The sequence below is a fragment of the Marmota monax genome, unplaced genomic scaffold (assembly GCF_021218885.2).
Source record: "Marmota monax isolate L192 unplaced genomic scaffold, Marmota_monax_Labrador192_F-V1.1 WCK01_AAM20220418_F8-fsc00024, whole genome shotgun sequence".
NCBI classification, from domain to species: domain Eukaryota; kingdom Metazoa; phylum Chordata; class Mammalia; order Rodentia; family Sciuridae; genus Marmota; species Marmota monax.
Genome location: NW_026695224.1, coordinates 22,890,098 through 22,904,421, shown reverse-complemented (window position 1 = coordinate 22,904,421; position 14,324 = coordinate 22,890,098). Strand labels below are relative to the sequence as shown.

The 14,324-nt window shown below is 44.5% G+C and overlaps 1 protein-coding gene across 5 annotated transcripts in view; it reads right to left on the bottom strand.

Annotated features, from left to right (window-relative positions):
* Zfhx3 (zinc finger homeobox 3) overlaps nucleotides 1-14,324 on the bottom strand; it is a 241,462-nt gene that overhangs the window by 15,852 nt on the left and 211,286 nt on the right. For all 5 annotated transcript variants that reach the window (XM_058575900.1, XM_058575897.1, XM_046434352.2 and 2 more), the window contains 3 exons: nucleotides 11,066-11,199; nucleotides 10,739-10,939; nucleotides 829-931 (listed from right to left, as the gene is read on the bottom strand). In XM_058575900.1, coding sequence (XP_058431883.1) covers nucleotides 829-931; nucleotides 10,739-10,939; nucleotides 11,066-11,199 — 438 coding nt within the window. The remainder of the gene's footprint in view (nucleotides 1-828; nucleotides 932-10,738; nucleotides 10,940-11,065; nucleotides 11,200-14,324) is intronic.

Genomic DNA, 14,324 nt, shown 5'->3' with positions numbered 1-14,324 from the left:
TTGGGGTGCCTATTTATGTTAACCTTTTATGATATAAGAATTTAGCATAGCATATATGAATTAATGCTGTTCTAAGTTGTGGGGAATTTATAATAACTGTTGTCCATTATAAAGAATTTTGGATTTTACTTTTAGGCCTTTAATTACTTGTTGTGACTTTTTGACTATCATCTCTATTCAATAAGCAATGAACACTGATGTGGCAAATTATTAAAATACATTAAATCTTCTTCTACAATGAGACCATCGTACTCATAATTACCCCAACCCCTTTCAGATCATCTGTCCACTGTCTAATAAGAAAAACCACAAGGGAGAAGCCCAGGCACAGCGTGGCTGAACTCTTTTTAACTTAAACCTTAGATGGCTAGAAGAGGTCAAAGATGTAGGACTGTGTCACAGAGGTCTAATGATGCATCTAGGTAGGAACCACAGGGTGGCACCGGCGACTGGTCTACGACAATGATCTTTCCAGTACACCCCCAACTCAATACCTGATTCACAAGCCCCTAATAACTAAGTCCTCAGAGATCCAGTGTTTAATGGCTTAAGATGGTGGGTCTACAGAGGCCTACTGGCTGCGTCTATTTATTAACTCCCGCTGGTTCTCAAGCAGATTTCTCTCACTTTTAAACCATATGAATAATATACAAATACGTGCCAGGAACCAAAGTATAAAGTAGTTGATGATAGTGACCTTCATCTCCCAATCAGTCACATTCAGCTTAGGAATCCTGCAAAGAATTCCTGCACCCTTGCCCTGTGAAAATTATGGCCACAGATTTCACCCTGTTTCAGTTCACAGAAGTTAAGATTAATGATACTAACCAGGCTGCTTTCCTGCCTCTTCCACGTTGGAATTCCCATCTCGATCTGGAACAGCTGCTGGCAGGAACATGCTGCTGGGCATCACCATCTCAGGGGTAGTCACCTGAGGAGTGAGAGGCAGAGACACAAGGAGAGTCAAATAGAGAGAAAAGAGACACAAAATAGGAAAGGTTGAAAAAATTATTTAATAAGCAAAATTAGCCTTCACCAGTGTAAAGCTGGAGGTGTCACTTTTCATAGCTCACTGAAGATTCATGTTTATTAGATAAAGCTCACATCAGTCAAAAGTGTTTCTACGGTTACATTCTGGACATAATTAGCAGTGCACACCTGAAGAATAATCTTATTATTAATATTTTTCCTTTATGCAGAATTTTGACTTTGATCACTGACAATGTTTTGTCATGGGCTGTGAAACTTCTCGTGCAACCAATTAGGTAGATAAGTTGAAAGACCCACCTTAAGCTGCTGAAAACATAATAAGGGCCCTAATTAAATCATACCGAGTAAAGTACACTGTAATCTTGAAGCAGGGAGCACTGTAGTAGTGTTTTCAAAATGTATTCAGGCAAGAAGAGGAGGGGAGGAAGAGTGAAGGAAAGGCTAAGGGGGAGAGGAGAACAAAGGCAAGGCTGAGGACATGCAGACACACTGGCAGATTTTCCAGGAAACAACACTTTGTAACCCTTTACAAGCTGATATCAAGTGCAAACAAGCCTTTTTCATGACTCACTTAAGCCAGAATTTCTTCTGGAGTCTTTGCCCGAGGTCTATGACATCAGAGGGAACATCTGCCCAGCATCCCAGCCATCAAGGGCAGCCTGTACAGCAAGGTGGCCCCACCTCGACCATGGCCATTATTCCCTAATACAGCAATTCCATAATTAGCCTGGATCCAAGCAGCTCCAATTTTAGGTCAGATCCTTGGATATTTCTCCAGGCCTCCCTCCTAGAGAGGAGGCCAGCAGCTTATGCCAACAAGTTATCATTTGCCCTGTGTTAAGGAGATAAGCATCTCTCAATTTCTAATATAAGGAGAAAAAAGTTTTTGTTTAAAAAAAGAACAATATCATCCCAGTGACCCAGGAAAATGAGGCAGGAGAACCTCAAGCTCAAGGCCAGGTTCAGTAACTTGGAAGACCCTGTCTCAAAAAAAAAAAAAAAAAAAAAAAAAAATCCAGGGATACTGTAGCTTAGGATGCTTCCAGGTTCAATTCCCAGTAACGAAGGAAAATAACCCCAAAACCAAAAACCAAAACCCAGCAATATCCCTTTGTCTACTCTGAGGTGGGACGCTTAGATGGCAAAAGTAGTTTCAAATGAATTAGAAATCACCTCCCATTTCATGAAACCCTGAAAAACAGACTGACCTAGAGGTTACAGGGACAGAAACTGCAGTCACCGCTAACCTTTCTACATGCAGCCCAGCCCCAGTCGGAGTCATTGCTTTCCCAAGCAAACACGACTTTTACTGCAGTAACATCTTCACTTCCTATTGCAAAGACCGGACCTTCCAAATTTTTGTTCAAAATTAAATAAATAATATTTTAAAAATAGTCTTTAGTGGCTTGAAGTTCCTGCCCTTGCTCAAAATAGCTGCTGACATGTTCACTAGTATCACTGGCAACAGGCTCAACAACCAGCTGAAACCCAGACAAGCGGCATCAACACCAAAAAATTGATGCCCCATCACTTTTAGGGGTATGAGAATTTTTTCAGCCACTGAGACACCCATATGTGCAAAAATTAAGCAACAGGCACTAGAGAGGAGGGTTCTGAGAAGCCTGTGTTTGCAAAGAGCAGGTGCGTGGCAGGTGAATGTGAGTGACACGGCACTCCTGCTCCCAGACATCTGCACCCTCGCACAGAGCTGCCGGCAGCTGGTTAGGGCGAGCTGCTGCTGAATCGTTAAAATGGGGTAGAGATTGCCAAACTCATTCCATCTATTTTCTTTTTAATAGAAAGCATTTCTGACCAGTGTGGCTGGGGAGTCCAGCGGGAATCCAAGAAGTGAAAGGTCACCGATTAATTTATAGTCTTCAGCCAAGGGGGAGCACGAGGTTGGGGGCGAGAGGGGGAGAAAAAGAAAGGAAAAAAGATTCCCCCCAACCTCCTTTCCCGGTTGTGGCTGCAGGATCAGTCCTTTCCTGGGATCTTTAGGAATTATGAAAAATGAATCATGAGAAATAAAAAAAAAACCCTACAGAGTAAAAAAGAATAAAATTATCTAACACCTCAGCTGCACATCATTATAGAAAACTGTGGGCTTTTTATACGCATTACAGTAAGGCAGACATCCCCTCTAACAGACTCAGTACGGCGGATCAGTAATTGTTTTCATACACTTTAATTAGAAAAACTCAGATGGCTATGAATAATAATGGAAAAGAGAGACTTTTGCACTTGAAAGGTTGAAGTCAATCAAGTGTGAATGACGGCAAAAAAGAAAAAAAAAAAAGACACCAATTCATCAGCCCTCTGTTGTCTCGCTGCGACTTTAATCATAATTCCTGATTGGGATTCAAGAAGGCAGTAAGCAGCGGTTCTTTGTCTGCCTTCACCTTCCATCAATTAACTCTCCCCGAAATATAATCATCAACCTCACATGCTCCTCTGCATCTTAATCTGGGCCTCCAAACCTGGAAGTCTTGCCCCATATGTGTTTAAGTAACTACTTTTATCCACCTGCCTCTTCTCATCTATGGTATATGTAGCCACTCCCTGAGGCAAAGGAAAAAAAAAAAAAAGCATGGTGTACGAAATTTTAACAGGCAAGGAGGCTCCAGGAGGCAAACAGGAAGTTTCACGAACGGAAATCTTTAAGGACCTAGAAATGGTAGGGTATGTCTGCACATGCATCTGAAGAAAAGTTGAGAGCAGGAGCTGCCTCGCTACACTGGCTTTGGGAGACCCCGCACTAGTTCGCAGACACCAAGATTCCCAGGCCCGTGCTGTTCCCTCCCGGCCAGCTTCCAAAGCTTTTCACTCTAACTCCTGTGCTTTTTCCTAAAGAGCTATCAACTATCCTGCCAACGGAGCTCACAGAGCAGTCCTGCTAAGTGAGGGAAGGGAGAGGGACCCAAGACAGCAGTGTCCCTGCGTCACCTGCCTTGACATTGTCTTTGTTTTCCAGTAGTATTTGACTACCAGAGTGCATGGAAGGTTCAGACTGTCCCAGCCCCAGTCCCTGATGGACAGCTGACAGTGGGAAAGTCAGTCACGCAACTGTGCTGAGTACAGTTCTCTGTCACCAGGAACACTGAACATATAGAATTTATGAGAGGACAAAACATTTTAAGTGTGCCCAAGCTTCAATGGTCTTCAAATAACTGGATCCCTCCACCAACTTCCCTGTATAGACATCATGTACATGAGCTGGCTGTCGCTCTCTTCCCCTGATTCCTCTCTGTTTGTCCACCCTCCTGCCTCATCCACATCCCCAGCTGTAAACTCAAAAGCCAAACAAAAATTTCTGAGCTTTGGTCAATACACAATCAGCTCAAACTCCTTCACTCAACACTGACTGTCCCGTCTGTGTGAACCGATCCTAATGATCTGTACACCTGTAAACACTGAACACCTTCAATTATATTTCCCATTCTCTACTCTCTTTTCTAATGGGCCTGAGAATATCAAAACAGACTTAACAATAAAAGTTCTTCTGGCTAAGAAAACTCAACTGATCAGAAGAGGCTTTTAATGCGTACAAAAAGCCCAGTTTTCTATAATGATGTGCAGCCATTGCTTCCTTGGCATTTGGGTCTCTCAAGATTGGCCTTGGCCCTGCCAGGGGTGATCTTCTAGACAGCACATGTTTTCCTCCTCCTACCCCTTCTGAACCAGGTCAGCTATGTTCCTCCCAGAATATGCAGGAGTGAAGAGAACACAGGAAGAAACCACCAGCAGAGCTGGGGCGCTCCAAGCCTAGAAACAAACAGTGGCTTTAACATCTCCCAGCAAGTTAACGATCTCATGTATAACAGGAGAAACTCGGGGCTCGGCTCCTGTGCTGAAACTCCTCCAGCTGAAGCTGGAAGCACTTCTCGTATATAATCACAGAAACAGAGAAGTTCCCAACTGATGCTAAAGATCTTCAAGCCTAAGCAATCCCCAAACAGCTCAGCTGTTGAGAAGCAAGGGCCTGGAGGGACTCGGTTCCTCCACAAAGCACTGGACAGCGCTCCTGGGCTGTTCTCCTGGGGGAGGGAGACCAGGCCCCTGCCCTAAGAAGCTCAGCATCCAGAATAAAGTTTTGAGATCATGAATCCCTTGGGGAATTTGATGAAAGTAGTAGACTCCTAGAAAAATACTTTCACACATGATACTGCAAATAATTTCAGGGAGTCAGAGGTCCCCAGAGGGAAATATGTTGACTCAAGGGAATTGCCCTTGATCAACTGGAAGAGGTGACAGGTGTTCATAAGTACTGACTTTCAGTCTCCTCCTCATTTGGTTCATCATTGTTCTGGATTATAATTTAATACCTTTCAAGATCCTATGAGTGAACCTGAAAGCCCCAAGGACACACCTTATAGAGCCTAGAATCTTATATTTGGTTCTGGTCCCCACTTTGACATTTGTTACAGGGTTGCTGATATTTACTCCTTCTTGAGAGAGGCAGGTGTTAGAAGGATACCTACCTGCTTCCGACCCCAGATCACAGATGTGGAATGCTCAAGCTCAAAGTGCCGTGCAGCCATGTCTCTGGTTCTTACCAGATTATTCCTGCAAATTCACCCCATAAGGCCACCCTCAGACAGGCTGGCCTAGGATGAACCAGTGCAACCAACGTGCTCCCTGCGTGCTGGAAAGCTGGCTTTCTTAGAGAAAGTGTCGAACCTCGTTTCTCCATGACTCTCCTCTCCTCTCCTCCACCTTGGGCCCTGCTCAGAAGTGGGGCTTCTCTGGGAAAGGCTCCCTCTTCCAAGGGAAGGGTAGATTTGCCAAGGTCTACATTCCCAAGGATTTTCAGTGAAAATCAACAGAATGGAGCATCTCAGGCAGAGGGGGAAAAGAGAGGGAGCCACAGGCACAGACCCTGCCAGTCTCCATACCCCTGTGAATGAGGTGCTGGTTCTAGCCCCAAATTTAAGCACAAAGTTAAAACTCAACTGCTTTCAGGGTGGAGCATTAAAGCTAGTGGCCAGTGGTGTGCGGAAAGCTGCTGCTCCAGGAAGCACAGGTGCTCCCTTCCTCCCTGCGCTGGGACGGCCGCCAGGCCCACCAGCTGGTTTCTGCACACCTCAGCCAGCAAACCAGGGCGCCTCTGGCAGCAGAGCTTCAGAGGGTCCCCTCCTCACTGCCTTCTAATGGTGCAGACCGGCTCTGGACTACAGCGTCTGGAAGACCCAGTTTCTTTCTTTCTTTCACCTCTCTCTCTTTTTTTAATCTACTTTAAAATTTTTTTCAATTGACACATAATTGTACAAATTTATGGGGTGCAATATGAAGTATACTTAGTTTAATGATCAAATAAGGGTAATTAGCATATTTATCACCTCAAACATTTATCACTTCTGTGTGACAAAACATTAGAAATCCTCTCTTCCATTTTGAAATACACGGCCAGTCAGCCTTTGTGCAATCAAACATCAGAATGAGTTCTTCAAATCAGACTGACTTTGTACCCATTGGTGAGTCCCTCCCAGCTCCCTGCCCCCCTCCCCATTTCCTTTCTCAAATGGCTTCTGTGTGCTTGTTTCTGTGCTTCTTGTTTTTAATACATAAAATTCACAGCGAAAGCAAACAAACAAAATAAAACTGCAGGCCATGTTAACGTTCATGTGGGTCAGAAACAAATGCAGACCAGAACCAGATTTTTAAAGGTAAGAAAGAGAAAGATTGAAAAAAGGGGCAGGGGAAGAGGAAGAGGCAGGAAACACATGAACAGTTACCACAGTGTGTGCACACAGAGGAGAGCCGAGGAGGAGAATGGAGGGAGAGAAAAGCTTCATTAGACTCTGAGAGGCAAGCAGTGGCAGTATACCAAGGTCACTTCTAATTTAGACCATCTAATTGGCAAACAGGCTCCAAATGGCTATCATCTCACAGGGCTTGGAATTAATGAAGCCCGATTATTTTCATTACTTTCCTCTGAGATGGAGACAGAGTGAAAGAGCTGACACCCAGGTGGGTGTGAAAGCCCCAGGGCCAGTGGCCACCAGAGAGGCCCTGTGGGGTGGGGGCAGAGCAGTGGCCAGACGGCCAGCCTGTTCCATAGACTCACAGAGGCACAGGCACACACAGAGCACGGACAGTCACAGACACTGCCTGAAGATCACAGGTGACAAACTACTGCTCCCAAAAGAGAGATACAAGAAAATGGCAGGCAGGGCAGGGCAGGGCACGGCCAGGGGCACAGAAGGGAAATCTGTGCGTGTACAAAACAGAGCAGCTGAGTACTACAAAAGGGAGGAGAGGGTGCTCCCAGGCTCAGGAGCCCATCCTCATCTCAACTGTGAGGTCCTATTTTGTTAAGTGATTAAAGAACAAAGAAAATTTCCCCATATTAATGATCCAGGATCCCAGTGGTATGTCCTGTCACTTAGAAAGACAGTGATCAATTAGAATAATTTAAGAGTATTGAAATGCATGGTAGGTGGTCTTTTCCATTCTCATCTAGGGGCCAGAAACATGTGCTCCATGTCCTCCACCTCCTTCCCCCAAAGATACAGAAAATAAGGGCATGAAGCAGTAGCTCCTACAGCTCCATCAATTTGAAATCCCCAGCTTCTCTGAAAATAGGTGAGACTTGGTTGTGTGAAACTGACATGGGGGTGGGGGGCGGACTGCCAGGATTGGAGGGGCACTTGTCTCATCTCCTTTAAGCTTTATAGATTTCCTTCTTTCATATGACGTGTACAAAGACACCATCTGGAGCTGTTTCCAATAGGCCAAGCAGAATGATGTGCCGTGGGTGCAGTTTCCATAGTGGAGGGCCAGCGCTGCAATTGTTCCTGGTGAAGAATATTTTTCAAGCCCCCTCATGAGTAAAAAGAAGGGGGCCCATGGAAGACATAGATATGAGATGCAGAGCATAAGCAAGCAGCTGTTACCATAGCAACAGACATATTAGACACTGCAGGTTCCTGAAAGCTGTCTGATAAGGTATTATTAAATGAAGCCTACTCAAAACGCTCTCCATTTACAACTGAACAGGAAGACATTGTGTAGAAAGTAATCTCTTTCCATTTATCAGGGTGGAATTTACTTTTAGAGGGACTGAAACCCAATTCAAGCTAGATCCCAAGACTTTGGATCCAGACTGCAAAAAAAAAAATATTTACCCAAATTTATAGCTTTAGACACACCCCATATCTGCCAGGAATCAACTACCTGGCAGATTCTGCCAGCTTCTCCTATTCTGCAGCCAAAGGCACCTAACTCAGCCACCCCTTGAGAAAGAAAGAAGACTCTCTCTTCTTGCTGCCATTTAGGAATAAAGCAGACACAACTTTGTCCTCTTGTTGGATGAAAGACCAGAGACTGGCCGCTCTTTAGTGATATGGTCTAGAAAATGGAGCACAGATTTGAGGGGCATTTCTCTTTGCAGAGTTTCCTGTTCCAGTTGGCTGGGAACAAACAGATAAATTGTCAGAGAGCCTAACCAATACTTTCCCAGGGCTGATTTTCTAATAAAATTACAGCAAAATACCCTCTAGAGGCATGATTTTAACCACAGGTTCATTATAATCACTTAGTTGTAAAACAACTACAAATTCCATTTTAACACCAAACTTCTGAGAGGAAGGATGCTGGCATCTGACCAAGACCAGTATCCCAGTCCTCAAACAGGATTCCAGACGCACCCTGGGGTGTGGCTACAAATTGCCCTCTAGCCCTAGTTGCTCATCATTTCCTGCTGAACCCAAGGATCCAGGTGGAAATGCATCATTTGGCTCACTGCAAACCATCTCATGACTAGGAACCAATTTCATACTGGCAGGCCATGCCACAACTCCATCTTCCCATGCCCAGAGAGTGCCAAAGCAGCCTTGCATGCACTTCTAAGGAAAAAGTAACACACTTAAATGATGATCTTTCCTGCATTTCTCACAACTTATTTTTGAATCCGTTAACTCTTTTCATTGCTAGCAAATCCATTTCCTAAAACCAATACATTTCCAACAATCTGCACACTTTTCAGAAATGTCTAGAAAACATCTTCATTGTCTGCTGTGGCAAGATGAGGCACACAGGGGTTTCTAAATCAGGTGCCAAGCACTACTTCTTTTGAGAGCAGTTTCTCCCACATGATTATACCGTCAGGGGTTGAAGAAAAGGGATCGTTAAGCAGCTCCCTGAATGTAGCCTTAAGCTCCCTGGCGTTGTGCACACAATTCTGTATTTGCAGAGTACTTGATGGAGGATCTACAACAGTGGCTATTAAGTTTTAGCATGCACAAATGGCCTAGTATGCTGTTGTATTGCTTTCATCAGTCTCTAAAATGGTTGAAAAATCACTGCTTCAAAAGATGGTGGTTAGTGGGTAACTTCCAGGAATATCTTGAGGATTGGTACTCAAAAGTAATATCCTGCTGTTGATATTGACACTGCTAGTAAATGAAGAAATGCTATTGCTACTCTAACTATATGACCAAAAAGAAAAAAACAAAAAAAAACAAAACAGGTATCTGAAATATAATTCACATGCCATGCTGTCCTCCATGCACGTAAAAATAAAATTTACTGTCCAATGTAAACCAGTCATGCAGATTACTATTGGCCCACAGTTCCTATGCTGGATTTGGATTAAATAGCAAAAATACCAATCTGAGCAAAAGAAAACCCGTAGTTAAGTATTGGAAATGCTTCCATGCCCACACTCCTTTTTGATCCTTCAGGCTCCCAGGGTTCCAGACCATCTGCTAGGAAGTGAGATGAGGCCTGGGAAAAACACCTTGTTTGTTCCAAGAGGCTGGTGAGAATGCTGGAGAGGCCTGCAGCCCAGAACCATCCACAGGTGGAACATCTGTCCCACTGACAGAGAATCTTTCCACAAAGTTCACCAGCCTCTCTGAAAATGCCCATGGAAAGTGAATTTCTACTTGAAAGATGTCTGGAAGAAGCTCACAGTAGGTCACCTCTGAGTTTTCCATTAGCTGTTAAAGTTCTCTTGATGCATCATCAATTACATGATCCTCAAACTAAACATCACCTGCAACATCGTCCATCAGTCTCACCTAACCAAATGGAACAGGAAATGCCTACAGGTGATTATGATCAGAATTAAATCTTTATATTACAAACTTTTGGGCCATGTTTATAGCGACCACTTAGAGTCGTTCCCTCAAAGCCTGCAGGTGTAGTAACAATGTGCTTACATGCAAAGATGACTCACGAATCACCAAGTGACAACTTTCTTTCTTGATACTAATATATCCATTTGAGAAACTCCCATATTACTGTGCTACACCTCGAGTTAGAAATGTAGGTTTAAGTCTTGATTCTGCCACTTATAAATGGTGTCAAGTCAATTAACTTCGAGTCTCAGTTTCCTTATCTGTTAACGGGAACATGTTGAATTCTCCTTCCCCGGCTTCTCTCTCTTACAACAGAAGTTGTTATGAGGATGAAATGAGGCATAGTGAATTTAAGAGCCACCTCGACCTGCTCAGTAAAGGTTGCAGAATCTGAATGAGGGTTTCTACACATTAATGGACAGTCACTCCATTCCTCCGAATCCCGAGAGAATGATAAAGGAGGGTGAGAAGCACATATTTAGCAGTTTGGGCCATGGTCATGCCAAGTCTGAGGGAGGGACATCTGAACAAAGGTCACAGAGCTCAGATGATTTTCTAACAATTCCAACTTTGCATGGCTTTCCCTGCCAACCACAAAGATCTCGTTCATGTTACTGTATCTCCTTTTGGCCCCTGGAGGAAGAAAAGTCCTGTTCCTGGTGCCTTACCGTCATAATGAGTTTCTCCACGCAGTCGGGTGCCACGCTGTGGAGGTGGGTGAGGTGCAGCTGGAGGTGAATCTTGTTGTTGAGCATGTCCTGGCACAGGGGGCAGCGCAGCATGGGCTGTACTGAGTGCTGCGTCATGGCGTGCACCCGGAGCCGGTTCACGTCGGCGTTGCTGTACTTGCAGTAGGGGCACTGGTACATCTGTGGGGACACACCCACCGCTCCAGCTGAGTCTTCCATTCTCGCCTCAAGCCCTCCCACCCTAGTGTTCATTCCCCACCAGTGTCAAATTGCCCTCCACCCCCAGCAGGGCCTCTTCAGCCTCACCTGCTCTGGTTTGCTCTCCTCGGATGTTTTTGGTCGCTTCGAAGAGAGAGGACAGTCTGAGCTACCCGGGAAGGAGATGCGTTTAGAGGTTGCAGGAGAATCTGTCAGCTCCTTCTCTGCTTGGCTGGACGATGCTGGAAGAAAAAGTAGAAGATGAAATACAGTAGGCAGACCAGGCCCGCTGCAGGTGTGTGTTGGGTGAGAAACAGCATTCCATAGCGTTATTTTAAAGCAGTGTTTTGTTAAACACCAAAATGCAGGAAGGATGAACATCCAAACTGATTTATCAAGCGTGTTGGAAAAGAGAAGGGTTTCTTTTCTCCCTATGAATTTCTGTCACCACACTAACAACTGAACATTGGGAAAAGAGGGTAAAGAAATGGAATACAAAGCTCTAGAGTAGAATAAGACTAAATCCAGTCCCTTCTAACCTCCCCCAACCTACACATAGTCCGATGTCTTGTATCTGCAGGGGGTAACAGGGCTACAAGTGGGTGGCCAAATCTCACCAACTGCTTTGCCAACTTGAGTACCAGACACACTGCTTCAGAGAATCAAGAAACTAGACATCCCTCTCCTGGAGCCACAACACAGCACACTACAGGCAACCTGATAAATTATAATCTGAGAAGGGTTCAGTGGATATCTGGATACTAATATGTAGGAAGAAATCAAGTCTGGGTCCAGCAGTTTGCTCTTAGAGAAGAAAAAACTGGGGAGTGGAACTAGGCAGGGAGTTTATCCAAGTTATAAACTGGCCAATGTGTCAGATGTAAGAGGCTGCTCAGGAGGGGTGGAAAGGGAACGGGTGTCCTATCTGGGGGCACAATCAGGTCTCTGCGGCCCTCTGTCCCACCACCCCAAAATCAAAACACCAGTGAATGAAGAGAGGTGCATGAGGTTTGATTAGCAAACAGTGGGTATGGATGTGTTGGCAGAAGGAGCTCTCTGAAGCAGAAAGGAACCTGGAAGATTTTGATGAGAAAACAGCTGGGCTAAGGGTCTAATCAGGATAAGCACGTCTCCTCCAGTGTAACACATATTCCAACATGGCTGGCTTTGGTCATTCTAAAGCCTGGCTGGCATCTGAGGGATAAGCTCTTTCACTTGTTTTGGACATGGAACTCCATTTTTCAGAATTTTGCAAAAAACAATAAGGAAAAAAAATCCCAAAAAATGGTTGGGAGAAGATACATATACACACAGCTGTCATCAAAAAATACTGTGACTCAGCATTTAGGTCACCAGCTAGCCTAATTTTTACTCCACAGTAAAACTGCTTTCTTCCCCACCCTGTCTAGTTCTCTAGCACATATTTTCACTTTATATTCAATTTTGAAATTTGTTCTTCTGTGGACACCAAGGAACTGTCATTGTAGATGTGTACTTTAATAAACAACTTTAGAAAATCAATTTTATTCATTCAAATCATAAGGCCACAAAATTATTTTGAAAAAAAATTGCCAAATACAGGAAATATTCCAGGAAGTTGATGTTCTTCCCAGAATGCACATCTTATGACCTTTCACCTCAGTATCTTGGTAACCTGGTATCCATAAGTTTGTAGGACATCTATTATTTAAAAAGTACAAGGACAAGCATATTACACATAGACCCCTCCTCCTCCCAACACAGATTCATAACAGTACTTTAATCTGTCTCGAATCGACTTCAAACCCATTTTGCTCTTAATGGGAGTTATTCATTTTCACTTGAAAGGTAATACATGACGGCGGGATATTTAATGTGATGGACTGGCTGCTGATTAACTAGGTGCTGTAACATTCTAGACCAGTTCCCCCATGGCCCGCTTCCCATCTCCTGGCCCCTGTCAGACCTGATCCTACGGAATCTTGCACTGCAGGTTTTAGACCTTAGCCCCTGCCTGGACACTTCCACGACCTCAGGGTAATGTTTCAGGAACTCAAGTTCCCTCTGTCCCCAGAGGGTTCCTTATTCTCCATCATTTTTATTTTTGCTTAGTGGATATTGTCTAAATAGTAACTCTTCAAATACACTCTAAAGATGGGGTGAGTGAAGGCATCAAATGGCACAGTCTTTAGATGATTATTTGTCCCTGTTGTCCCCTCACCTTCCCTATTTCACACCATTAGATTTTGGGCTTAGTACTTACAGTGGGGAAGGGCTACTATCTGCTTCTCCTCTCCTTCAGAGGCAAACCAAAATCCAGGCTCCGTTCTGACACCCATCCCAGTGTTTCTGTTAGTCTCTCTGGCCCGAAACTACACCAACGTTTACAGGACCACGACATCGCTGTATCAAGGCCTCCACCTGCCTGTCACCCCACCATGGACTGAGTTGACTGTGTAGCTGCTCAGCAGTGAGAATGAATGGGCGCCGAGGCTGAGACCACCCAACTCATCTCACTCTCTTGGAGCTGAAAAGCAAACACAGGAACCCAGTGTGGCATTAGTTTCCTCGTAGGACCAAAGAGTCCATCCTCCTCCTTCAATGCTGAACGCGTGCATTGTAGCGGGGTTGCAGAGGTGAGCATTCCGGTTTCAGAAGCCACTATTCTTTCCCCCTGCATGGAGAGGGGAACCTTTATTACCTTCTTTTTTTTTTTTTTTCAAACTCACACTGCTCTGGAATTCTAAAGCTTCTTTTGTGAGCTTGAGCTAAAGAGCCATTATAAAGTGTTTTAAAAAATAAAATCAGTACTCGCTCACTCATTCCTCTTTATTCCCAGTGACACAACAGCTCTGCTGTAATGTGAAATACTGTACCTGCTGGTGCACAAACTTTGGGTTTAATCTCCTTTCTCTCCGAGACAACTGCGTCCTTGTTAGATGGACTCTGCCTGGAAGTGGACACGAGCCACCAGCTCACTAGCTCCTCTAGAGACAAAGCAAGACCATTCTTACAACCGAGTCTATAACCACCCAGACACAACCTGTTTCCTAGGGGCTGTGGGGACCATGCCTGGGAGTTAGGTTAAGCACAGCTGACACAGTCTCCTCCCTACCTGGACCTCAGACACAAAAACATCAAGTCCTGAAGGGGAAACTTTGTCCTACTTCTGAGTGGCAGGAATTCCTCATCAACGTGTTAGCTGAGGGTTTATTGCAGGCCACAACCCGAGGTTTGCTCAAGTTTTTCTCTGAACAACTTCAAAAGGACCTGAGTCTCAAAATCAATTTCTGCTTCATTTCTGTCACTAGCATATGTCGTAGGCATAAGGAAATGAGGCCGAAAGAATATCAAGAGAAAGTACTGTAGTTTTCTGCTTTGAAGACTT